General features: G+C 44.1%; 1 protein-coding gene across 1 annotated transcript; it reads left to right on the forward strand.

Moving 5' to 3' along the window:
• The first annotated feature begins 1475 nt into the window (after window positions 1-1475).
• LOC137348887 (probable G-protein coupled receptor 139) lies at window positions 1476-8569 on the forward strand. The gene is made up of 2 exons (XM_068014119.1): window positions 1476-1545; window positions 7665-8569. The coding sequence occupies exons 1-2, from the start codon at window positions 1476-1478 to the stop codon at window positions 8567-8569; spliced, it is 975 nt and encodes a 324-aa protein (XP_067870220.1).
• The last annotated feature ends 18888 nt before the right edge of the window (window positions 8570-27457 follow it).

Here is a 27457-nt window from a genome sequence, read left to right on the forward strand (position 1 = left end):
TTGCTGTTTCGGGTACATGTTTCATATTTCCCCCAAATTGTGAAGGTTTCTCTTTCTGTACTGAGATGTCCTTGTCATTGCAAGATTTGTACGTAATACTGCTGCTTATATTTCAATGTTCTCTGTCCGTTGATGAAATAAATATATTGCTGATTTTTTAATATGCAAGCGCAGTTGCTTTAATACTCACCCAACACTGCTCAGCATACATGATAAACACGGCGCTTCATTTATCTTGTGCAATGTTCAATTGCCTTCCTTCGAGTTGAAGCAGCCAATCACTTTTCCATTATATTGTATCAACACTGCCCTATAATTATGGTATAAGTACATTTTTATGCAGATGCTCGTGTTAAAATGTTTATAGGCATTTATGGAAACCTGTATACAAACAGTCTCTTAACATCTCGTGACTCTTTGGATCTATGACTGTGGCATTAGCATACCTTCACTAAAACATTTGTTGCACACCAGGTTTAAACAGTATCCTATGTCTGACTTCTTGACACCTTATTCATATTGCACATTCCTAGGTTAATTTGTGTAACAACCTTTAACAGTGAGAAATATTCAATAAACTATTGGCAGTAGAAGGGTCTTCTTCATCTGCACAATGGTCCGACATTTATGTGCAGATATGACAGAGCTGAGAGAGAAAATTCAGCTTACGCATACATGGCAAAAATTGGAGAGAGTATTCAAGTTACACAGACATGGCAGTGATTAAAGAGTAAATTCAGTTTACAGGAGCATGTCAGAAATTAGAAAGATAATTCTTTATACAGACATGGTGAACATCAGACAGAATATTCAGGCAATCAGGTCATGGCAGCAATTAAAAAAAAGCAAAGTCAGTGACATGGCAGGTATTCGAGGATGAATTAACATGATACAGATATGGCGATGATTAGAGAGATTTGAACTTTGCATCTTCATCGTAGATATTAAAGAGATAATTCCTCTTACACAGACATGACAGAAATTAGCGAGCGAATTCGCTTTACATAAGCCATGCCAATGATTCGAAGGTAGTTGCCACATTTATTTCTCATAGATTGTTCGACCTAGAGAGCATCACAATTCAGCCAAATCCTGCGATGAGCCCGAAGCGAATACGCCTGAACCACTCATCAGAAATCACCAGCAAGAACAAGACGTGCATTTCTTCTCCCCGATCCTGGGGTGTCTGGGGCAGATGGTTTTCTGCAGAGGCGGCTGAAACAATCACTGTGGAGTTTGAGTACTTTGTGTTAAATTGAGCAACAGACATTTCATTTGTTTTATGATAACAATTAGTTAAACTGAGTGACGTAATTTGTTTGTTCAAATTGTTGTGATTGATATAGATGTCGATCCAACCAAATTGTGTTACAGGAGGATTTCAACTAGTATAAAGAAGGGACCATTGAATAGTCTACACAGCGCATGTCAGCCGTCAGCTGCAGTCGAAGGGACGCCATTGAATATCAGAGAAAATGCACGGACAAGTTACAGGCCCGGTCTATGCCCTTTACTATCCTATTCTTGCAGCTTTTGGTGCCCCAGGTATGTCACTGCAATCAACTATTTATGTTCAGATCATTTTGAGCAATCTCGCTCTATTGCTGAAGGTTTCCTTTGTACAAAGCCCTTCTTTGATTTTGGTACACTTGATGCTATTCACATGCTTGTCTAATTTGATGTCTTGCAATTTCTTCCCCTAAAACCTTTCTTTAAGTACAAATAATATTTTGGGACTATTATTGTCCTCTGTATTTTAGTAAATAGATGAAATGCGTCTATAAACTTCTAAATATGGATTCTTGCTTTGCATTCCATTATACTAGGACTGATAATTACAGACGAACACTCACTTACATTCTATGTCTGGCATCAACACTTAGAACTGAGTCTCACTTCAATCCGCTCATTTTATTGGAATGGGAGGCGAGGAAGTTATTGAATAGAATAAATTATTCCCCACTTATGTCCAAAACCAACACTTAGAACTGTGCCTCACCTCACGCTGATTATTTTACTGGATTGGAGTGGGGGAGGACAAAGATGGAAAACCTTGCTGCCCATCCACACCCAACACCAACAGTTTGAAATGTGTCTGAGCATTCAACAATTACACAGCATCTGCCGTAATCCAGTAGGAAGCATGGTCACCGCTTGTGGATGATGATCAGAGAAAATTATTAGCATGATCGCAGATAAAATTTCTTCAAATTTTGCACCTTTTTTCTACTCCAAGCTATTTCATTTAATAAAATTTATAATAATCAGTCGCCTACTTTGGACCTGAGGCAGATTTTTCATGGTATCCTCTAGTCCCTTCGCATAAATTGTGGCGCAGTGGTGGGCGGCAGAGTGGCGCAGTGGTTAGCACCGCAGCCTCACAGCTCCAGCGACCCGGATTCAATTCTGGGTACTGCCTGGTTGGAGTTTGCAAGTTCTCCCTGTGTCTGCGAAGGTTTCCTCCCACATGCCAAAGACTTGCTGGTTGATAGGTTAATTCGCCATTATAAATTGGCTGTAGTATAGGTCGGTGGTAGGGAAATATAGGGACAGGTGGGGATGTGGTAGGAATATGGGTTTAATGTAGGATTAGTATAAATGGGTTGTTGATGGTCGGCACGGACTCGGTGGGCCGAAGGGCCTGTTTCAGTGCTGTATCTCTAAACTAAAAACTAAAATTGTTCCAACTGGTTTTAACTACAGGGCATTGGAAAGTTCTAATAATCAAAAGTACTATGGTGCTTCTCGGAACTTTGGGGCAACTGTCCAGATGTTCAATTTTACTTCTGGCTTTCGATTATTCGCGGCGTTACCACATAAGTTACCTCCATTCTTCCCTTCTTATCTCAATAGTGATACAAAACTGGGCCTTTCCAAAGTCACAGACAGCTGTTGGATACCTGCACCATTCTCGGGCTTAAACTTATATGTACTGCAATGGTAAATTGATGATGAATATACAATATTTGTATTCAAAGAGAGGTATCTAAGCTTGGAACCCCAGGATGTGAGTTCCCATCCAGACCTTCCCTCCATAGCGATAGGATGCTGATGAAAATTCATTGTAACCATGTACACTGAAAGATGATATCAACCGAGAATTCCGGTATTTGAATATACAATCCAGGGCCATCCTCCTTAACAATAGACGGATGGTGACAATACATTACACTCTGTGTACACAGAGAGTAGACTGTCAGCTTGAATTTCCGGATTTGAGTTCCCTATCTATTTAGATGCTGCAGTACAGGACTGAGGCTGAACATTGTTACCAGTGACATCTAAGCCTCCTTACCCTGTTACGTTGTGTCAGGTGCCCCTGAAGTATTCACAGGTTATTTTTCATAGCTTATTTTTTATTCATTCATGGAATGTGGGCATCGTTGGCTAGGCCAGAATTTATTGCCCATCCCTAACTGCCCTTGAGAAGGTCGTGGTAAGCTGTCTTTTTAAACCACTTCAGTCCATAGTGCTGTTAGGAAGAGAATTTCGGGATTTTGACCCAGCGACAGTGATGGAACGGTGATATAGTTCCAAGTAAGGATGGTGTGTGGCTTGGATGGGAACTGACAAGTGGTGGCATTCTCATGCATCTGCTACCCCTGCATTTCTAATTAGCAGAGGTTGCAGGTAAGGAAGACGCTGTTGAAGGAGCCTTGGTGAGTTCCTGCAGTGCATCTTGTAGATGGTACCGACTGCTTCCACTTTGCATCGATGCTGGAGGGAGTGAGTGTTTGTGGATGGGGTACCAATCAACTGGGTTGCTTTGTCCTGGATGTTGTCGAGCTTCCTGAGTGCTGAGTGTTGTTGGAGCTGAACCTACACAGGCAAGTGAAGAAAATTCCCTTACACTACTGACTTGTATCTTGCAAATTGTGTGCAGGTATAGGGAGACAGGAGGTGAGTTACCCGCCGCAGCATTCCCAGCCTCTGACCTGCTTTTGTAGCGACAGTACTTATGTGGCTGCGTCAGTTCAACTTCTGGTCAATGGCAACCCACAGGATGTTGATATTGGGGGAATTCAGCGATGGTGATGTCATTGAGCATCAATCTGAGATGGTTGAATTCTCTCTTGTTGGAGATGGTCATTGCCTCGTATTTCTATGGTGCGAATGTTACTTGCCACTTATAAGCCCAAGCTTGGATTTTGTCCAGGTCTTGCTGAATTTCAACTCAAAATTCTTTAGCATCTGAGGAGTCACGAATGGTGCTGAACCTTGTGAAATCACCGGGAAACATGTCCATTGCTGGCCATATGATGGAGAATAGGTCATTAATTATGCAGATGCAGATGAAGATGGTTGGGCTTCGGGCACTACCCTGAGAAACTCCTGCTCCTGCAGTGATTGGGACTGAGATGACTGACCTCCAATGACCACAACCATCTTCCTTTCTGCTAGGTATGACTCCAACCAGCGGAGAGTGTTCACCCTGGTTCGCATTGATTCCAGTTTTGTTAGTGCTCTTTGGTGCCATACTCGGTCAAATGCTGCCTTGATGTCACTCTCACCTCACTTCTGGAGTTTATTTATTTTGTCCATGTTTGGACAAAGATTGTAATGAGGTCGGGATCTGACTGGGTCTGGCGGAACCCAAGCTGAGCATTAGTTGGCACGTTCTTTCTGAGCAATTGCCGCTTGATAGCAGTGTCGACAACCCCTTCCATCACTTTGCTAATTATCGACAGTAGACGGATAGGGAAGTAATTGGTCGGGCTGTATTTGTCCTGCTTTTTGTGTACAAGACATACTTGTGCAATTTTCCACATTGCCGCGTAGAAGTCCATGATGTATCTGTACTGGAACAGCTTGGCTAGGGGCGTGGCAGGTTCTGGAGCCGGCATGCTGTCAAGGCCTACAGCATTAGCAGTATCCAGTGCATTTAGCCTTCCGTTATATCATATATATATTGAATTGGATTGGCTGAAGACTGGCATCTGTGATGCTGGGGACCTCGGGAGGAGGTCGAAATGATTCATCCACTCGGAACTTTGGCTTGAAAATGGATGCAAATGCTTCACCTTTGTCTTGTGCACTGATGTGATGAGGAACAACTTCGGTGAGGATGGGGTTATTTGTGGAGCCTCCGCCTCCTGTTAGATGTTTAATTGTCCGCCACCATTCATGACTGGGTGTGGCAGGACTGCAGAGCATAGATCTGATCCGTTGGTTATGATATCACTTACTTCTGTTTTGCAACTTCACCTGGCTGACACCTCATTTTTATGTATGCCTGCTTCTGCTCGTGGCATGCTCTCCTGCACTCTTCATTGAACAAGTGTTGGTCCTCCGGCTTGATGCTAATGGCAGAGTGATGAATATGCCGGGCCATGAGGTTACAGATTGTGGTTAAATAAAATTCTGCTGCTGCTGATGGCCCTCAGCACCATGGATGCCCAGTTATGAGTTGCTATATCAGTTCAAAATCTGCCCCATTTAGCACGGTGGTAGCACCCACAACACAATTGGAGGGTATCCTCAATATGAAGATGCGACTTCGTCTTTACAAGTATTGTGCGGTGGTCACTACTATCAACACCGTCATGGACAGATGCATGTGCGGCAGGCAGATCGGTGAGGACGTGATCAAATAGGTTTCTCCCTCTTTTTGTTTCCCTCATCATCATCTGCAGATCCAGCCTAGCAGCTGTGTTCTTTATGAGTCGTCTAGCAGTGGTGTTACCGAGCGACTCTTGGTAATGTACAGGGATGTTCCTCACCCAGAGTACATTCTATGCCCTTAGTGCTTCTTCCAATTGTTGTTCAACATGGAGAAGGCCTGAATCATAAGTCGAGGGTGTGCAGTAGGTTATGATCAGCAGGAGGTTTCCTTGGCCATGTTTGACCTGATGTTCATGAGAGCACATGGGGTCCGGAGTCAATGTTGAGGACTCCCTGGGAAGCTCGCTCCCGGCTGTACACCACTGTGCCACCATCTCGGCTGGGCGTGTCTGACCTGCCGTTGGGGCAGGAGATACCCAGGTATATTATCAGTAAGGTATCATTTCGTCAATGTGACTACGTCAGGCTGTTGCTTGGCTAGTCTCTGAGACAGCTCTATCAATTTTGGCACAAGCCCCCAGATGTTGCAAATGAGGACTTTACAGGCTTGGCAGAGCTGTGTTGGCCATTGTTGGTTCCAGTGCCGAGGTCGACGCTGGCTAGTCCGTTCAGTTGCATTACTTTCCCACACTTTCTAGCGGTTTGATACAACTGAGTTGCTTGCTAGTCCATTTAAGAGGACATTTAAGAGTCAGCCATATTGTTTTGGTTCTGGAGCCACACGTGAGCCTGACCATATAAGGACGGCAGATTTCCTCCCCTAGAGTGCATTAGTGAACACGATTTTCTTTACAACAATCGACAATGGTTCATGGTCATCATTAGACTAGTTTTGAATTCCACATTTATTGATTGTACTCACATTTCAGCATATGATGTGGTAGCATTGGAACCCATGTCCCCACAGCAATAGCCTAGGTTTCTTGTTCAAATGAACGGTCATAGACTTGAAACGTTAACTCTGCTTCTGTCTCCACAGATGCTGCCAGACCTGCTGAGTATTACAACACTTGCTGGGTTTTTTTTGTCTCTGGGTAATTAGTCCAGTGATATTACCAATATGCCACAGCCTCCCCTGAAGATCAGGAATCCTTCCCTATGTATCGATAAAACTCGCCCCCTCAAATCACACCATGACAAAATGAAGCCAAACCTGGGTTGTTTCGGAAAGAAAGTACGTGTAAACAGCCACTGATTCAATGTGTTCTGAGTAAAACTGAAAGGTGCCGGACTGCATGGTGACTTTGGAAAGTGTTTCATTTATTACTGACGTGCAAAAATATCAGTAAAATTGACTTGGTTTAGTAATTACGAAACTAATTAATTTCGAGTATTATTTAATTCATTAGGGGCTACAATTCTGCTGAGTGGATATACTCAGTTCATAGATTTTTATACTATATTATTTTGGGAACAGGATGTAAAAAGGATATGAATACTGATAGCATTTAGTCAATATGTATTTACTGAAGGGTTGCAATATCCCAATGAGTGGCTGGTAACAGTTAATGAACATGAAATAGTTAGTTATTAATATTTATTTCTATCAACACAATTGTGTCTTCTTCCATGAATCTTTGCTGCTCTTTCGTGGTCACTTTCGCTTTGGTTATGTTCCCTGGATCCTGAACTGGCGACTCTCACTGAAAACGTGGCTTCTCTCAGCCTCTTTCCCACCCATTACTGTTCAACTCCCACAACAATCGCCGTCCCTCACTCATATCAGTGTCACTGGCTCCAGCCGTCTCAATGTTTTCAGCGATTCAACCCACTCTTTATCTGGAATGCTATTTCTAATGATCGTTATTTCTGGTCTGGACACTGGCAGATTAAACAGGGCAGATTCCTTGAGGGCCCTCGCTATTTCAGGATCCATTTCGGAGCCAAACTCGTTGGTGATGCGTCTAGTGACACGTAAATGGAAATTAAATTGGACCAGAGCATAAGACAGGCGTCAGAACCATGATTTCCAAGCAGTAAAAGTTACAAAATAACATTCTGCTCTTAAGCTACATTTCAATACAATTAATTATCCAAAACAAGTCAATAGATAATGAAGGGTATAGTACTGACTTTACTTACAAGTTTGTTTCTATTCACAGCTAACATATTAACGATTGTAATCCTGTCCCGAGGAAGGTGTGGTCTCTCAAGATGTATCACTCGGTACCTGGTGGGGATGGCGGTGACTGATCTCCTGGTCATTATCACTGGGGTGATATTAAACCGAATCAGTGTCATTTACTTCCCAGTTGTTTTCCTGTCTATCACTCCAGTCTGTAGCCTAAAAATCGTTCTATTCTATGCAGCCAGAGACAGCTCGGTCTGGTTAACAGTCGCTTTCACCTTTGATCGATTTGTAGCCATTTGTTGCCAGCAGCTAAAAGCAAAACATTGCACTGGGAGAACAGCGGCAATGGTTATTGTGACGATGTGTGCTCTGAGCTGTTTAAAAAACATCCCATGGTACTTTGTATATGAGCCTTTGTATATAATTAATGATGTCCCGTGGTACTGCAACATTAAGTTAAGCTTTTATTTTGAACTCGCATGGACAGTATTTGACTGGATTGACCGTATTTCAAACCCTGGTGCCCCATTTCTCCTGATGTTACTGTTCAATGCTTTGACGGTCAGACACATCCTGGCAACCAGTAGAGCACGTAGGAGACTCCGGGCCCATAGTAAAGCAGAGAAACAGATTGACCCAGAGATAGAGAGCCGAAGAAAGTCCATTGTTTTACTCTTCACCATCTCGGGCACTTTCATCCTGTTATGGATGACCTATATAGTAAATTTCCTGTATGTGCGAATTACAAACGATTATAATATCTCAGGTTTCAACGATCCAAAGTTTATTCTCCAAGAAAGCGGAAATATGCTCCAGCTCCTCAGTTGCTGCACCAACACGTGTATTTACGCAGTGACCCAAACGAAATTCAGGGAGGAATTCATGAAAATGCTGAAATCTCCAGTGAATCTGATAATTAAAGTAGTCAAATACTGAAAACGATTGAATTAGTTTCGGCAGTGTCCATTTAAATTTCATGCTACATTCCGACCTCTCCCTTTCAACATCCCACTTCCCAAGCACTGAATGGCAGCGCAATTCCAAAAAAAAGCTACATGTTAACGTATTTTGTTTCCTAAATATCATACCCATATTAGCATATCTGAAATCCTTCATTTAAAGTGCTCATTCAGGGGTAGAAATGCATCTTGTCCGGTAGTTCAAAACGGGGAATATCAAATCGACCACTCAGTACATGGAGCGCCTGATATTCTTTTCCATTGTTAATGGAACTGAATATCAGCCGCTATGCATAACGGGTGGCCGATACGATATCACACATTTTGTGCCACTGTCTGAGATTAATTTTTACCCCGCTGGTTTAACTAATTCGAGCCAGGCCAACATACTTTGCGATATTGTGTTATATTAAGTAGACATCCTTATAATTGTGAGGGACATTAGGTATGTTGTTGAGTTCATTCATGCGTGTTTTACTCTCACAATGTGGACACTTCGGTGATGGTGTAAAATGGACGATGTGGAAATACAGAATCAGAAGAATCATAGAATTGTTACAGCACAGAAGAAAATCATTTGGCCCATCATGATTGCACCGGCTTTCCAAAGGAGCAATTCCCTCAGTTCCATTCCCCTGCCTTCTCTCCATAAACCTGTACATTCGTCCTGTTTCAGGTAACAGTCGAGTTCCCTTTTGAAAGCTTCATTGAACCTGCCTCCATCACACTCGCAGGCAGTGCATTCCAGAGCTTAACCACACGCTGCGTGAAAATACTTTTTTATTTCTCATATTGCGTTTGCTTCTCTTACCCATTACTTTAAATATGTGTGTATCTGCTCTGTCCAGACCCCTCATGATTTTGAATTGCTCTATCAAATCACCTCTCAGTCTTCTCTTCTGCAAGGAAATCAGTCTCGACTTCTCTAATATGTCTTCATAACTACATTTCCTCATCCCTGGAACCATTCTCGTGAATCTTTTCGGTAATCTCTCCAGTATCCTCACATCTTTCCTTAAGTGTGGCACCCAGAACTGGATGCAATACTCCATTTATATTGTCTCTCCATGTTCCTTCTGCCAAAATGAATCACTTCACATTTCTCTGTATTGAATCTCAGCTGCCACCTATTTGCCCATTCTGCCAACTTGTCTATAGTTCTACACTATCCTCCTCACAGTTCATAATGCTTACTAATTTCGTATCATCTGCTAACTTCGAAATTGTGCCCTGCACACCAAGGTCTACGTCATCAAGATATATTAGGAAAAGCAAGCGCCCCAAAACTGATACCTGGGAAACTCCAGTACAAATGCTCCGCCAACCAGGAAAAATATCCATTAACCACAACTGTTTGTTTCTATTACTCAGCCAATTTTCTATCCAGGTTGCTCGAACCCCTTTTATTCTATGAGGTCTAAGTTTTCTCAAATGTCTGTTGTGTGGCACTGTATCAAACGCCTTTTGAAAGTCCATGCACATCACATCAACAGCATTTCCCTCATCAACCCTCTCTGTTACTTCGTAAAAAAAAATCAGCAAATTTGTCAAAGGCATTTACCCTTAATAAATCTATGCTGGCTTTCCTTAATTAACCTGCATTTGTCTCTTTGGCTATTACTTTTGTCCAGAATTATTTTTGCTAGACTGTTTCCCACCACCGAAGTTAAACTGCCTGTAGTTGCTGGGATGATCTTTATGTCCTTTTTGAAGAAGGGTGCAATGTTTGTAATTCTCTAGTCCCCTGGCAACACAACTATGTCTAAAGAAGTCTTGAAAATTATGGACAGTGCCTCCACGATTTCCACCCTCACTTCCCTCAGTATCCTTGGATGCATTTCAACTAGTCCTGGTGCCACTTTAAGTACAGACAGCCTATCGAAAACCTCCTCTTTATCAATTTTAAACAACTGAAGTGTCTGAAACACCTGCTCTTTCACCATTGACTGGGGTGCATCTTCTTCCTTTGTAAAGGCAGATGCAAAGTATCAATTTAATAGCTCAGCTATGCCCACTGTCTCCACGTGATGGTCCCTATTTAGCCCCACTATTCCTTTCACCACCCTTTTACTATTTATATGTCTATAGACAACTTTGGGATTTCTTCTAATGCTAGCTGCCAGTTCCTTCTCATGCTCGCTCTTTTTCTCTTATTCACTTCCCCTCTGGACCGTCTATATTCAGCCTTGTTCTCAATAATATTTTCTAGCTGGCATCTGTCATAAACAAAGCTTTTTCTTCTTTATCTCAATCTCTACCTCTTTTGACATCCATGGAGCTCTGGATTTGTTTGCCCTGCTTTTAACCTTCGAGAGAAGGTTTGAAGGTAGCCCATTGTTCAGTTACCGGTTTTCCTGCCGACTTTTGAGTCCAATTTATTCGCCCCATCTCCATTGTTCCCTTTTGAAGTTTGCTTTGCTGCAGTTAATGATTCTTACTCTGGAATGCTGTTTATTTCTTTTCCATAGTCAGCCTAAGCCTTATGATTTAATGATCACAGTCACCTAAATGCTCTCCTACTGCTAATTGATCCACTTGGCACACATCAGTTCCAAGAACCAGTTCTAGCAGTTCCTCCTTCCTTGTTGGTCTAGCAGCATACAGCTGTAATTTCTTTTCAGAACACTCTCTAGGAACTCTTGGTCCTCACTGCCCTTTATGCTACTACTATGCCAGTCTATGTTTGGACAATTGAACTCCTCCATTTTGAGTACCCAATAACTTTTCCACCTCTCTGCAATTTCCTTGCAAACTTGTTCCTCCACATCCGTCCCACTAGCTGTTGACCTATAGCCAGGAACTAAAAATGTAACAAACGTTTTTTTTTTATTGCTTAGCTCGAGCCAAATTGATTCTCTCTTCGACCCCTCTGGGACATCCTTTTTCTCCAGCACTACACTGCTCTCCTCAATCAATACTGCCTCTCCTCCCCCTTTTTTCCCTTTCCTATCTTGCCTGAACAAGTTGTATTAAGGAACATTTACTACGTAGTCCTGCCCTTCTTTGAGCAAGGTCTCTGCTACAGTCACAACAGCTTATTTCGACTTGACAATCTGCACCTGTATCTCACCAGTCTTATTAAACTCACTCCGTGCATTCACATAAATGCACATTAACCCGGATTTACACTTTATTACTTTCTTCCTTACTCTAAGCCCACTTTCTATTCCCGAGTCTAGTGATTACATCTCCCTCAGTATTCTGTGCACCTTGTTATTCCTCTCTGATATTTTCTCCTGTTTCCCATACCCCTGACAAGTTAGCAATTTTACTTCCCTCCAATATGAGCTCCCTCTCAGGTTCCCATTCTCTGCACAATCTAGTTTAAACCCTCCCCAACAGTATTAGCAAATCTCCATGTGCGTATGAGTCCCACTCCTGCTAAAATGCAACTCCTTCATCTTGTATAGGACCCACTTGCCGCAGAATAGTTCCCAATGCCTCAGAAATCTCATGCTCTCCATCCTACACCAGTTATCCAGCCATGTATTCAATCGCTCAATTCTCCTATTCCTTTTCTTATCTGCACGTGAGACTTGGTGCAATCCTGAGGTTGCTTCTTTTGAGATCTTTCTTTTTAACCTACTTCCTCGCTCCCTAAAATTTGCTTTCAGGACCTCTTCCCCCTTCTTGCCTATGTCATTGGTGCCAACGTGCACCATAGCCTCTGACTGTTCACCCTCCCCATAAGAATGTCCTGAAGCCGCTATGTGACGTCATTGAACCTGGCAGTAGGGAGGCAAAACAACATCTCGAGTCCCGTCTACGACTGCAGAACAGCCTGTCCGTTCCCCCAACTAACGAATCCTCTATCATTACATCTCTTCCACTTTTCTTTCTTCTCTCCTTTGCAGCTGAGCCATCTGTGGCGCCACAAACGTGGCTCCGACTCTGCTGCCCCGAGGAACCATCACCCTCGCCAGTATCCAAAACCAAAAACAGATTAAGAAGCGAGACAATCTCAGGGGTCTCCAGCACTACTTTCTTCTTTGACAGCCTGGCGGTCACCCATTCGCTATCTACCTGCACGCTACTAACCTGTGGTGTGAGCACCTCGCTAAGCATGCTATCGACATAGCTCTCAGCCTCATGAATGCACCACAGTGACTCCAGCCATCGCTCGAGTTCCAAAACTGGAGCTCAAACTTGTGCAACTAAAGATGGTTGTGGTTATTGAAGGTCAATCATCTCAACTCCAGGACATCACTGCAGGAGGAATGTACAGCCTGTGGCATGTGGGAAGTCGTGAAAGCACCATGCGTCCTAAACAAAGATATCTGCAGGTGTCAACTGCTGCAGAAGTGAAACTCGAGCATCGGCAGAGAGCTATGTGAACATCACGGTTAAGGAGGTGGTCACATCACAGGTTAGGAGCAAGTCGGCAGATAGCGAATGGGTGACCGCCAGGCAATCTAAGAGAATCAGGCAGGTAGTGCAGGAGTCCCCTGATATGATCTCATTGGCTAATCAGTTTTCCATTTTGGATACTGGTGAAAGTAATGGTTCCTCGGAGGAGTGCAGTCAAAGCCAGGTTTGTGGCACGACAGGTGGCTCAGCTGCAAAGGAGGGGCAGATGAAGAGTGGAAGAGACGTAATGATACAGGATTCGTTAGTTAGTGGAACAGAGGCGTTTCTGTGGCAGTAACGATGACTCCAAGATGGCATGTTGCCTCCCTGGTACCAGAGTCAAGGATGTCACAGAGAGGCTGCAGAACATACTTCTGGGGCAGGGTGAATAGCCAGATTTCGTGTACCACATTGGTACCAAGGACATAGGTAAGATGGGGCATGAAGTCCTGAAAACAAATTTTAAGGAGCTAGGAAGGAGATTAAAAAGCAGGACCTCAAAAGCAGTAATCTCAGGATTGCTCCCAGTCACATGTGCAAGTGAGCATAGGAATAGGAGAATTGAACGATTGAACACGTGCCTGGAGAACTGGTGTTGGTGGGAGGGCATCAGATTTCTGAGATATTGGCACGGTTCAGGGGCAGGTGGGACACTATACAAATGGGCGGTTTGCATCTTAGCAGGATTGGGACGAATATCCTCGCGGGGAAATTTGCTGGTGATGTTGGGAACGGTTCAAACTAAATTGTCAGTGGCGTGGGAACGTGAGAGGGAGCTCAGATAGGAGGGAAGCAAAACTGGTAACTTGTCAAGGGTTTCGGAACCCAGGAACAAGTATCAGAGAGGAATACCAAAATGCACAGTATACTGGGGGAGATAGATAGCATGAGTGTAGGGAATAGTAAGTTGTTAGGTGGGGTCAGAGTAAAGGAGAAAGTAATAAAGTTCGGGGTAATGTGCGTGTATGTGAATGCATGGAGTGTGGTTAATAAGAATGATGAGTTAGAGGCATGGACTGTCATGTAGAAATATGGTGTTGTGGCGATAACAGAGACCTGGCTCAAAGAAGGCAGTACTGGGTGTTCCATATTCTTGGATACAAGGTGTTCAGGGAAGATAGGAAATGGAAAAGGGGGAGGGATGGCGGTATTGATTGAGGAGAGCATTGCAAGGCTGGAAAAAATGTCCCAGAGGGGCCGAGAAGAGAATCAATATGGCTAAAGCCAATGAACAAAAACGGTGCGGTTACATTGCTCTGTCTATAGGCCACCAACTAGTGGAAAGGACGTGGAGGAAGAAATTTACAAGGAAATTAGAGAGAAGTCCAAACATTATTGGGTAGATATAATGGGGAACTTTAATTATCCAAACATAGGCTGGGATAATAGCAGTGTAAAGGGCAGTCAGGAGCAAGAGTTCCTGGAGTGTGTTCAGGAAAATTGTCTCCAGAAGTATGCTGCTAGTCCAACGAGAAAGGGGGCACTGCTAGACCTCGTCCTAGGGAATGAAGTGGGCCAAGTGGATCATGTATCAATAGGAGAGCATTTAAGGCTTAGTAACAATCGTATCATAAGTTTTAGGTTGACTATGGAAAAGGACAAAGAGCAATCCAGAGTAAGAATAATTAACTGGGGGAAGGCGAACTACATTTGGGTAAGAATGGAGCTGGGGCAACTAAATTGGAGTCAAAAGGTGGCAGGAAAACCTGCAGATGAACAATCGGCTGACGTCAAATAAGCGATAGTTCGGGCACAGTCAAGTTATGTTCCCTTGAATGGCAAAAGTAGGGCTAACAAATCCAGAGCTCCTTGGATGACAAATTGGATGAGAAAAATTAAGGATAAGAAGAAAAAGTGTGCTTATGACAGATGCCAGGTTGAAAATACTGTTACGAACAAGGCTAAATATAAAGGGTCCTGAGGGGAAGTGAAAAAGCAAAAAAAGAGAACGAAAGAGAGAGCATGAAACGGTATTGACAGCTAGCATTAAAGGAAATCCCAAATTTTCTGCAGGCCTATAAAAGTAAAACGGAGTTAAAACGAGGAGAGGGGCCGATAAGGGAACAGAAAGGAGATTTACACATGGAGGCAGAGGGCATAATTGAGGTATTAACCAAGCTGTCTTTACCAAGAAAGAAAATGGATCCCAGGCAATGTTGAAAGCGGAGGTAAGTCAGACATTAGAGGGCTTTAAATTGTTAAAGAGGAAGTATTAGATAGGCTGCCTGTACTTAAAGTGGATAAGGCACCAGGATCAGATGAGATGCAGCAAGGATGCTGAGAGAAGTGAGGGTAGAACTGGCAGAGGCACTGGCCATAATTTTTTAGTCTTCATTTGACTCGGGGATGGTCCCAGAGGACTGGAGAATTTGCTAACGTCACACCCTTGTTAAAAAAAATGCTGTAGAGATAAGCTCAGCAACTACAGGCCAGTGTCAGTTTAACATCGGTGGTGGGAAAACTTCTAGAAAAAATAATTCGGGACAAAATCAAAAGTCACAGGGACAAATGCGAGTTAATTAAAGCCAGCCAGCATGGATTTCTGAAGGGAATATTACTAACTTGCTGGAGTTTTTTTGAAAATAAAACATTGATAAAAGTAGATTAAAACCCAAATTAACTAATTAATAAGTAGAGTAATTAAACCAGAGGGAGGAGATTACTGTATTTAGTTAGCATTCAATATTTATAGTAGAAATCTAGCACTGGAGACCATATAGTTAATTATAACATAATTTAGTAAGGATTTAATAAGTATTTATTTTAAATTCATTTATTAATTAGTGCTAGAAATGTCAGTTAGAGGGGTAGAGTGCTTCACCTGTGAGATGTGGGAGGTCCGTGACGCTTCCAGCGTTCTGGACGACGACATCCGCAGGAAGTGTACACAGCTGCACCTCCTCACAGACCGCATGGATCGGTTGGAGCAGCAACTGGATGCACTTAGGAGCACTCAGGTGGCAGAAAGCGTCATAGACAGGAGTTTTAGAGAAGTGGTTACACCCAAGGTACAGGCAGATAAATGGGTGACCGCTAGAAGGGGTAGGCAGTCAGTGCAGGAATCCCCTGTGGCTATCCCCCTCTCAAGTATACCGTTTTGGATACTGTTGGGGGGGTGATGGCCCAGGAGGGGAAAACAACAGCAGCAGCCAGAGAAGTGGAACCACGGCTGGCACTGTTGTTCAGCAGGGAGGGACAAGCGCAGAAGAGCAATAGTTATAGGGGACTCGATAGTCAGGGGCACAGATAGGCGCTCCTGTGGACGTGAAAGAGACTCCAGGACGGTATGTTGCCTCCCTGGTGCCAGGGTCAAGGACGTCGCTGAACAGACAGGGGGCATTCTGAAGGGGAAGGGTGAACAGCCAGAGGTTGTGGTACACATCGGTATCAACATAGGCAGGAGGAGTGACGAGGTCCCGCAGGGGGAGTTCAGGGAGGTAGGTAGAAAGTTAAAAGCCAGGACCTCTAGAGTAGTAATCATGGGATTACTCCCTGTGCCACGTGCCAGTGAGGCGAGAAATAGGAAGATAGTGCAGCGAAATACGTGGCTGAAAAGCTGGTGTAGGAGGGAGGGTTTCAGATATCGGGATCATTGGGACTTTTCAGGGACAGGTGGGAACTGTACAAGAAGGACGTGTGGCATCTAAACTGGAGGGGCACAAATAACCTGGCTGCGAGATTTGCAAGCGTCACTCCGGATGGTTTAAACTAGTGTGGCAGGGGGTTGGGAACCAGAGCAGTAGGACAGCAGGTGAAATGAATGAGGGGGAACTAGTAAATAAGGCCAGTAAGACTAAGAGGAAGAACAGGCAGGGAGATGTGGCTGAGCACAGCGGGACTGGTGGTCTGAAGGGCATTTGTTTCAATTCGAGAAGTATAACAGGTAAGGCAGATGAACTTAGAGCTTGAATTAGTATTAGAATATTACAGCACAGTAAAGGCCCTTCGGCCCTCGATGTTGCGCCGACCTGTGAAACCATCTGACCTACACTATTCCATTTTCATCCATATGTCTATCCAATGACCACTTAAATGCCCTTAAAGTTGGCGAGTCTACTACTGTTGCACGCAGGGCGTTCCACGCCCCTACTACTCTCTGAGTAAAGAAACTACCTCTCACATCTGTCCTATATCTTTCACCCCTCAACTTAAAGCTCTGTCCCCTCGTGTTTGCCATCACCATCCGAGGAAAAAGACTCTCACTATCCACCCTATCTGACCCTCCGATTATCTTATATGTCTCTATTAAGTCACCTCTCCTCCTCCTTCTCTCCAACGAAAACAACCTCAGGTCCCTCAGCCTTTCCTCGTAAGACCTTCCCTCCATACCAGGCAACATCCTAGTAAATCTCCTCTGCACCCTTTCCAAAGCTTCCACATCCTTCCTATAATGCGGTGCCCAGAACTGCACGCAATACTCCAGGTGCAGTCTCACCAGAGTTTTGTACAGCTGCAGCATGACCTCGTGGCTCCGAAACTCGATCCCCCTACTAATAAAAGCTAACACACCATATGCCTTCTTATCAGCCCTATTAACCTGGGTAGCAACTTTCAGGGATTTATGTACCTGAACACCAAGATCTCTCTGTTCATCTACACTACCAAGAATCTTCCCATTAGCCCAGTACTCTGCATTCCTGTTACTCCTTCCAAAGTGAATCACCTCACACTTTTCCGCATTAAACTCCATTTGCCATCTCTCAGCCCAGCTCTGCAGCCTATCTATGTCCCTCTGTACCCTACAACATCCTTCGGCACTATCCACAACTCCACCGACCTTCGTGTCATCCGCAAATTTACTAACCCACCCTTCTACACACTCTTCCAAGTCATTTATAAAAATGACAAACAGCAGTGGCCCCAAAACAGATCCTTGCGGTGCACCACTAGTAACTAAACTCCAGGATGAACATTTGCCATCAACCAGCACCCTCTGTCTTCTTTCAGCCAGCCAATTTCTGATCCAAAGCTCTAAATCACCTTCAACCCCATACTTCCGTATTTTCTGCAATAGCCTACCGTGGGGAACCTTATCAAACGCCTTACTGAAATTCATATACACCACATCCACTGCTTTACCCTCATCCACCTGTTTGGTCACCTTCTCGAACAACTCAATAAGGTTTGTGAGGCACGACCTACCCTTCACAAAACCGTGCTGACTATCGCTAATCAACTTATTCTTTTCAAGATGATTATAAATCCTATCTCTTATAACCTTTTCCAACATTTTACCCACAGATGACACACATTAGGCCTGTTTTCGCTACAATTTAGAAGGTTATGAGGTGATCTGATTGAATTGTTCAAGATATTAACAGGGAAAGACAGGCTAGATGAAGATAAACTATTTCCACTGGTTGGAGATTCTAAAACTAGGGGGCATAGTCTAAAAATTAGGACCAGGCGTTCAGGAGAGATGTTAGGAAGCACTTCTTCATGCAAAGGGTGGTAGAGATTTGGAACTCTCTCTCACAAACAGCAGTTAAAGCTAGAGCAATTGTTAATTATAAATCTGAGATAAATAGATTTTTGTTAAGCAAAGCTATTAGGGGATATGGGCCAAAGGCAGGTATATGGAGCTATGCCACGGATCAGCCATGATCTCATTGAATGGTTGGACTGGCTCAAGGGGCTGAAGGGCCTACTCCAGTTCCTATCTTCCTATGTCCCTATGTTCCTAAAAGTGCAGTCAAAACTAGTCGAATAGTAGTGTTCCCTCCAAAATATAGAGCTTTCAGAACAATCCGAAGTCCATTGCATTGACAGTGGCGCAGGAAGGCTAAGTCTGATCACTTTGAAATCCACGAGTTAAACAATTGACTGTTTATTATTTAATATAAAACTGTAGAAGTGTTGTATAAGAACAATGCAGTTCAGAATCAACCCGTGTTAAAGCTTGATGTTTTATTACATTTAGGCCGGGATTGTTGCTGGACTAATAGCCCGTTTTTGCGACTGGAAAACAGGAAGAAATCCACTATCAGCAAGCAATAATTTACTTGCATTCTTATTTAAAGTTTTGTATTTACTTCTCTGTAATTGTGTATGGAGCGGCTGGGTAGTGGTAATATTATTGAACTGATAATCGCACCATGGCAGCTGGTGGAAATTAACACCGAATAATTAATAAATCTGGAGTGACCAGATTGTCATAAAAACTGATCGAGTTCACTCACGTCTTTCAGGGAAGGAAAGCAGCCATTCTTACACCCGATCTGTTATAAATGTGACTCCAGATGAAATAAATGTGACTCCAGATGAACAGCAATCTGATTAACCCTGCCCTCCGAAATGTCCGAGAAAGCTATTCAGTTTAGCAAAGCGCTACAGGAAAGTCCACATCGAATAAAAGTGGACGGATCAACTGGCATCGACCTCGGTAATTGAAACGACAATGGCATGATCTGTTTAGTCAATCCTCCACAGCACTCTGCATAAACATCTGGGAACTTATCCCAAAAGGGAGAGAGCTGTCCGACAGACTAGCCAAGCAGAACCTGGCATCTTCGTACCGACGGAATCACAGCTTACAGCCAACGTTTCCGACTCCTGCATCACCATCTCAGGGGATGTTCTGCCCCACTGGCAGGATAATCCCATCAACGGTAGCGGCACAGTGATCTACATTCTGGAGGAAATGGCCCTGGGAGTCCTCAACATTAACTCTGAACCACATAAAGTCTCATGGTGTCAGGTCAAACAGGGCAAGGAGAGGTCTTGCTGTTTATCACCCACCGTTCTCCTTGAGCAGATGAATCAGTATTCGTGCATGTTCAACATTATTAGGAAGAAGCAATGAGCATATCAAGGGTCAGGTACTTCTATGCCCATCGCCAAGCATGCGCATATCATTCAGAGTGGGCATGCGGCTGTGGTGAGAGAATAAACAGGAAGGGAAACCTATCTGAACTTGCCAACACCAATCCATCTGTTCCAGATGCATCTGTCCATGACAGTATTGGAAGGAGTGATTACAACACGGTTATTGTGGAGACAAAGACCCGTTTTTACACAGAGGAATAGTATTGGGTGTCACAGGTCAGAAGCTAGGAACCTGCTGCGAGTAATTCACCTCCTAATCACCCAAAGCCTGTCCACCATCTACAAGGCACAAATCATGAGTGTGATGGAATATTCTTCACTTTCCTGGATGGATGCAGCTCCATCAACACTCAAGAAGCTTGACACCATTTAGGATAAAGCATCATGCTTGATTGGCACACCATCAACAGACATTCACTCCCTCTGCACTGTGGTAGCATTGTGTGCCATCTACTAGATGCACTGCAGCAACGCAACGAGGCTACTCAGGCATCACCTCTCAAACCTGCGGCCTCTACTACCTAAAAGGGCAAGGGCAGTAGATGCGTGCGAACACAGCCACCTGCAGATTCCCATCCAAGCCACATACTATCATGTGCAATTAGTGCTGGCTTAACCAGCGACGACTACATCCCATGAAATAAATAATAATAACAAAAAAAACTACCACCCTGCTAAAGCTGATAGATTCATGGCAGAACTAGCAGCTCAAACCTGGGCATCCATGACGCATTGCGGGTCGTCATCGTCAGCAGAATTGTATTCAAACACAATCTGTGAACTTATGGCTCTGCATAATCCCTCAGTGTACTATTAGTATCAGACAGTAAATCAGCCTTGGTTCCATGAGGAGTACAGGAGAGCATGTCAGGAGCAGCAGGCAGCAGACATACAAATGAGCTTCCAACTCTGTGAAGATATAACACAAGATTGAATGCATGCTAAATAGCAGATGCAGCAAGTGACAAACAGAGCTAAGTGATCCGACAACCAATGGATAAAATCAAAGTCCTGCCACATCCAGTGGAAAATTGCAGTGGACAGTTCAATGACACACCAGCGGAGGAGGCTCAACAAAAGTCCCCATCCTCAATGGCAGGGTGCACAGCACGTTAGTGCAAAAGGCAAGGCATTTGCAAGCATATTGATACAGAAGCGCCATTCATCTTAGCGTCCTCCTGTGGTTCCAACCATCACAGATGCCAATCTTCAGTCAATTCGATTCACTACAAGTGACCTAATAAGGGGCTGAAGGCGCTGGATACAGCATGACTCAGGGCCCTGGCAACATCCCGGTGCATTACTGAAGACTTGTACTCCAGAACAAGCGGCAGGCTTAAGCAAGCTGTTGCAGAACAGTTACATCTATTCGACAAAGTGGAAAGTTGCCCAGGTATGCCCTGTCCACAAAAAGCAGGACAAATTCAACCTTGCCAATTACCACCCAGTCTGTCTGCTCTCAATCATCAGCCAGGTGATGGTTGGTGTCATTGACAGTCTTATGAAGTGATACTTCATAATATGATATAGTTGCGTTTACTGAGAATTGATACTTTATGATATGATAGAGTTGCAAGTACGGAGACATGGCTGCAGGGTGACCAGTGATGGGAACTGAATATCCAAGGGCATTCAATAATTCGGAAGGGCAGCCTAAAAGGGAAAGAAGGTGGAGTAGCGTTGTTAGTAAAAGAGGAAATCAATACAATAGTGAGGAAATATATTAGCTCAGGGAATCCTGATGTGGAATCTGTATGGATGGACGTAAGAAACAAGAAGGGACAGAAAACGATAGTGGGGGTTGCATATAGACACCCCAAACGGCAAAGGTGATGTAGAGGATGGCACTAAACAGGACATTAGAGATGCATGCAATAAAGGTGCAACCGTTGTTAAGGGTGTCTTCAAGCTACAAGTAGATTGGGCTAACAAAATTAGCAATAATACTCTGGAGGAGGAATTGCTGTTGTGCGTACGTGATGGGTTTTTTGGACCAATACGTTGAGGAACCAAATAGAGAACAGGCCATTCTAGACTGAATATTGTGTACTAAGAAAGGATCAGTTAACAATATTGTTGTGCGGGGTCCATTGGGGAAGAGCGGCCATTACATGATAGAATTATTCATTAAGATAGAGAATGAGAGATCTAATTCCGAGACTAGGGCCCTGAATCTAAATAAAGGAAACTATGAAGGTATACGGCACGAGTTGGTTGTGATAGATTGGGGAACGTTACTTTAAGGGTTGACTGTGGATATACAATGGCTATCATTTAAAGAGCACATGGATTAATTACAACAATTGTTCATTCCTGTCTGGGACAAAAATAAAACAGGAAGGGTGGCATAACAGTGGCTTACAAAAGAAATTAGGGATAGTATTAGATCCAAGGCAGGGAAATACAAAATGGCCAGAACAAGCAGCAAACCTGAGGATTGGGAGCAGTTTAGAAATCAGCAAAGGAGGACAAAGTGATTTATTTAGAAGGGCAAAATAAAGTATGAGAGTAAGCCTGCAGAGCATGTAAAAAAACTGACTGTAAAATCTTCTATACATAAGTGAAGAGAAAAAGATTAGTGAAGACAGATGTGGGACACTTACAGTCTGAAACGGGGTAATTTATAATGGGGAAGAAAGAAATGGTAGAACATTTAAACACATACTTTGGTTCTGTCTTCACAAAGGAGGACACAAATTACCTGCCAGAAATGTTGGCGTTCATAGGGTCTACTGAGAAGGAGGAACTTTATGAAATCAGTATTAATAAGGAAATGGTGCGATAGAAATTGATGGGATTGAAGGCCGATAAATCCCCAGGGCCTGATAATCTACATTCTCAGAGTACTTAAGGTAGTGGCCCTAGAAATAGTAGATACATTGCTGGTCATTTTTCCAAATTCTATCGATTCTGGACCAGTTCCAATGGATAGGAGGGTAGGTAATGTAACCCCACGATTTACAAGCGGGAGGTCGAGAGAACGCAGGGACCGACAGACCGGTTAGCGTGAAATCAGTAGTAGGGAGTCCATTATAAAAGATGTAATAGCAGAGCACTTGGAAAACAATGACAGGATCGGACGAAGTCAACATGGATTTACCAAAGGGAAATTTTGCTTGACAAATCTGTTGGAAATTTTTGAGGATGTAACTGGTAGCATAGATAAGGGAGGAGCAGTGGGTGTGGTTTATTTGGACTTTCAGAAGGCTTTCGATAAGGTCCCATATAAGAGATTAGCGTGCTAAATTAAAGCACCTCGTATTTCGGATAAGGTACTGGCATGGATAGAGAACCGGTTAGCATACAGGAATCAAAGATAAGAAATAAACGGGTCTTTTCCGAGTAGCAGGAAGTGATTAGTGGGGTCCTGCAGGGATCAGTGTTAGGACCCCAGCTATTCACAATATTTATCAATAAGATAGATGATGGAATTAATGGCAATGCAGTGGGACGGCACAGTGGGGCAGTGGTCAGCACCGCTCCGTCACAATTCCAGCAACTTGTGTTCGGTTCTGGGTACTGTCTCTGTGGAGTTTTCAAGCCCTCCCTATGACCGCGTGGGTGTCAAAGAACAAAGAACAGTATAGCACAGGAACAGGCCATTCGGCCATCGAAGCCTGCGCCGATCTTAATGCCTGCCGAAACTAAAACCTTCTGCACTTCCGGGGACCATATCCCTCTATGCCCATCCTATTCATGTATATCCCTCTATTCCAATCCTATTCATGTATTTGTCAATATGCGTCTTTAACGTTGCTATCGGACCTGCTTCCACCACCTACCCCGGCAGCAAGTTCCAGGCACTCACTACCCTCTGTGTAAAGAACTTGCCTCGCACATCCCCCCTAAACATTGCTCCTCTCACCTTAAACCTATGTCCCCTAGCAACTGACTCTTCCTCCCTGGGAAAAAGCTCTGACTATCCACTCTGTCCATGCAGCTCATAACTTTGTAACCCTCTATCATGTCGCCCCTCCATCTCTGTCGTTCCAGGGAAAACAATCCGAGTATATCCAACCTTTCCTCATAGCTAATGCCCTCCAGACCAGGCAAAATCCTGGTAAACCTCTTCTGTACCCTCTCCAAAGTCTCCACATTCTTCTGGTAGTGTGGCGACCAGAATTGCACATAATATTCAAAGTGTGGCCTAACTAAGGTTCTGTACAGTTGCAGCATGACTTTCCTATGATTATACTCTATGCCCCGACCGATGAAGGCAAGCATGCCGTCTGCCTTGTTGACTACCTTATCCACCTGCGTTGCCAATTTCAGTGATCTGTGGACCTGTACGCCCAGATATCTCTGCCTGTCATTACTCCTAAGGGTTCTGCCCTTTACTTTAAAGTTCCCACCTGCATTAGACCTTCAAAAATGCATTACCTCACATTTGTCCGGATTAAACTCCATCTGCCATTTCTCTGCCCAAGTCTCCAACCGATCTGTATCCTGCTGTATCCTCTGACAATCCTCATCACTATCCGCAACTCCACCAACCTTTGTGTCATCCGCAAACTTACAAATCAGACCAGCTACATTTTCCTGCAAATCATTGAAATATACGACAAGGAGCAAAGGTTCCAGCATTGGTCCCTGCGGAACACACTAGTCACAGCTCTCCATTCAGAAAAGCACCCTTTCACTGCTACCCTCTGTTTTGTATGACTGAAACAGTTCTGTATCCATTTGCCAGCTCACCTCTGATCCCGTGTGACTTCACCTTTTGTACCAGTCTGCCATGAGGGACCTTGTCAAAGGCTTTACTGAAGTCCATACAGATAACATCCACTGCCCTTCCTTCATCAATCATCTTTGTCACTTCCTCAAAAAACTCAATCAAATTAGTGAGACACGACCTCCCCTTCACAAAACAATGCTGCCTCTCGCTGGTAAGTTCGTTTGTTTCCAAATGGGAGTAAATCATGTCCCAAAGAATCATCTCTAATAATTTCCCTCCACTGACGTAAGGCTCACCGGCCTCTCATTTCTTGGATTATCCTTGCTACCTTTCTTAAACAAAGGAACACCAGTAGCTATTCTCCAGTCCTCTGGGACCTCACCTGTAGCCAATGAGGATGCAAAGATTTCTGTCAAGGCCCGAGCAATTTCTTCCCTTGCCTCCCTGAGTATTCTGGGGTAGATCCCATCAGGCCCTGTGGACTTATCTAACAATGCTTTGCAAGACACCCAACACCTCCTCCTTTCTGATAATGAGATGAGTGAGACTATCTACACTCCCCTCCCAAGGCTCATCATCCACCAATTCCTTCTCTTTGGTGAATACTGATGCAAAGTACTCATTTAGTAGCTCGCCCATTTCCTCTGGCTCCACACATAGATTCCCTTCTCTGTCCTTGAGTGAGCCAACCCTTTCCCTAGTTACCCTCTTGCTCTTTATATACATATAAAAAGCCTTGGGATTATCCTTAATCCTGTTTGCCAATGACTTTTGGTGACCCCTTTTAGCCCTCCTGACTCCTTGCTTAAGTTCCTTCCTACTGTCTTTATATTCCTCAAGGGATTCGTCTGTTCCTAGCCTCCATCCCTTACGAATGCTTCCTGTTTCTTTCTGACTAGGCTCACAATATACCGCGTTGTCCGAGGTTCCCGAAACTTGCCAAACTGATCCTTCTTCCTCACAGGAACATGCTGTTCCAGGTCTTATCAACTGACATTTGAAAGACTCCCACATGTCAGATGTTGATTTACCCTCAAACAGCCACCCCCAATCTAAATTCTTCAGTTCCTGCCTTATATTGTTATAATTAGCCTTAGCCCAATTTATCACCTTCACCCGAGGACTAATCTTATCCTTATCCACAAGTACCTTAAAATTATGGAATTATGGTCGCTGTTCATGAAATGCTCCCCTACTGAAACGTTGACCACCTGGCCGGGCTCATTCCCCAATACCAGGTCCAGTATGGCCCCATCCCTCGTTGGACTATCGACATATTGTTTCAAGAAGCCCTCTTGGATGCTCCGCACAAATTCTGCCCCATCCAAGCCCCTAGCACTAAGTGAGGCCCAGTCAATATAAGGGAAGTTAAAATCACCCACCACGACAACCCTGTTACCTTTACATCTTTCCAAAATCTGTCCAGATATCTGCTCCTGTACCTCCCACCGGCTGTTGGGAGGTCTGTAGAATACCCCCAACATAGTGACTGCACCCTTCCTATTCCTGAGCTTCACCCATATTGCCTCGCTGCACGACCCCTCCGAGGTGTCCTCCCGCAGTACAGCTGTGATATTCTCCTAAACAAGTGATGCAACTCCCCCACCCCTTTTACATACCACTCTATCCCGCCTGGAGCTTCTAAATCCTGGAAAATTTAGCTGCCAATCCTGTCCTTCACTCAACCAAGTCTCTGTAATAGCAACAACATCATAGTTCCAAGTACTAATCCACGCTCTACGTTCATCTGCCTTACCTGTTATACTTCTCGCATTGAAGCAAATGCACTTCAGACCACCAGTCCCGCTGTGCTGCGCAACATCTCCCTGCCTGCTCTTCCTCTTAATCTTACTGTCCTCCGGATGCTACGGTTTTCTCCCAACTGCCAAAGACTTGCAGGTAGATAAGTAAATTGATCATTATAAAAATTGTCCCGAGTGTAGGTTGGTGGTAGGATAATTGAGGGGAGGTGGTGATGTGAGAGAAAAATGGGTTTAGTATAAATGGGTGGCTGATGGTGGGCACAGACTCGGTGGGCCGAAGGGCCTGTTGCAGTGCTGCATCAATCTATATCCAAGTTCGCAGATGACACAAAGCTGAGTGTGAGCTGTGAGGAGGATGCAAAGAAGCTCCAGTGTAGCTTTGACAGGTTATACATTTTGATGGCAAAAACAGAAAGGCAGATTACTATCTGGAGTGGGAAAGGTGCAGCGAGAGCTGGGTGTCCTTGTGCACCAGTCGCTGAAAGTAAGCATGCAGATGCATTAGGCGGTTAAGAACTCAAATGCTATGTTGACCTTCATAGCGTGAGTATTCGTGTACAGGAGCAAGAATGCCTTGCTGCAATTATACAAGGCCTTGGTGTGACCACACCTGGAATATTATTTGCAGTTTTGGTCCCCTTATCTCAGGTAGGATGTTCTTGCTCTGGAGGGACTGCAATGTAGGTTCACCAGACTGACTCCTGGGATGGCAAGACTGAATTAAGAAGAGAGATTGGGTCCATTAGGCTTGTATTCGCTAGAGTTCAGAAGAATTAGAGGGGATCTCATGTAAACCTACAAAATTCTAACAGGGCTGGACAGAGTAGATGCAGGAAGGATGTTGTCGATGGCTGGGGAGTCCAGGACTAAGGGTCACAGTCCAAGGATAAGGGTTAAGCCATTTAGGACTGAGATAGGAGGGATTTATTCACGCAGAGAAGGTGAACCTGTGGAATTCTCTACCACAGCAAGCAGATGAGGCCAAATCATTAAATATATTCAAGGAACAATTGGATTGTGTTCTTAGGGCTAAAGAGATCAAGGGATAAGAGGGGAAAGCGGGAACAGGGCACTGAGTTTGGATGATCAACCATGATCGTATAGAATGGCGGTGAAGGCTCGAAGGGCCGAATGGCCTACTCCTGTTCCTATGTTTCTATTTTTCTACTTATGCAGCAGTAGAACTGCTTACTGATGCTCAGTTTGGATTCTGCCATCGCCACTCTGCTCCAGACCTACTTCCAGCCTTGCTGCA

Source organism: Heterodontus francisci, chromosome 34 (genome assembly GCF_036365525.1).
Source record: "Heterodontus francisci isolate sHetFra1 chromosome 34, sHetFra1.hap1, whole genome shotgun sequence".
In the NCBI taxonomy this organism is placed as follows: Eukaryota; Metazoa; Chordata; class Chondrichthyes; order Heterodontiformes; family Heterodontidae; genus Heterodontus; species Heterodontus francisci.

Excerpts from the sequence above, each read along its gene's own strand:
- LOC137348887 (XM_068014119.1), top strand. The coding sequence starts at position 1,476 with ATGCACGGACAAGTTACAGGCCCGGTCTATGCCCTTTACTATCCTATT. Across the intron at positions 1,546-7,664 it reads TGCAGCTTTTGGTGCCCCAG|CTAACATATTAACGATTGTA; the intron begins GTATGTCACTGC and ends TTCTATTCACAG.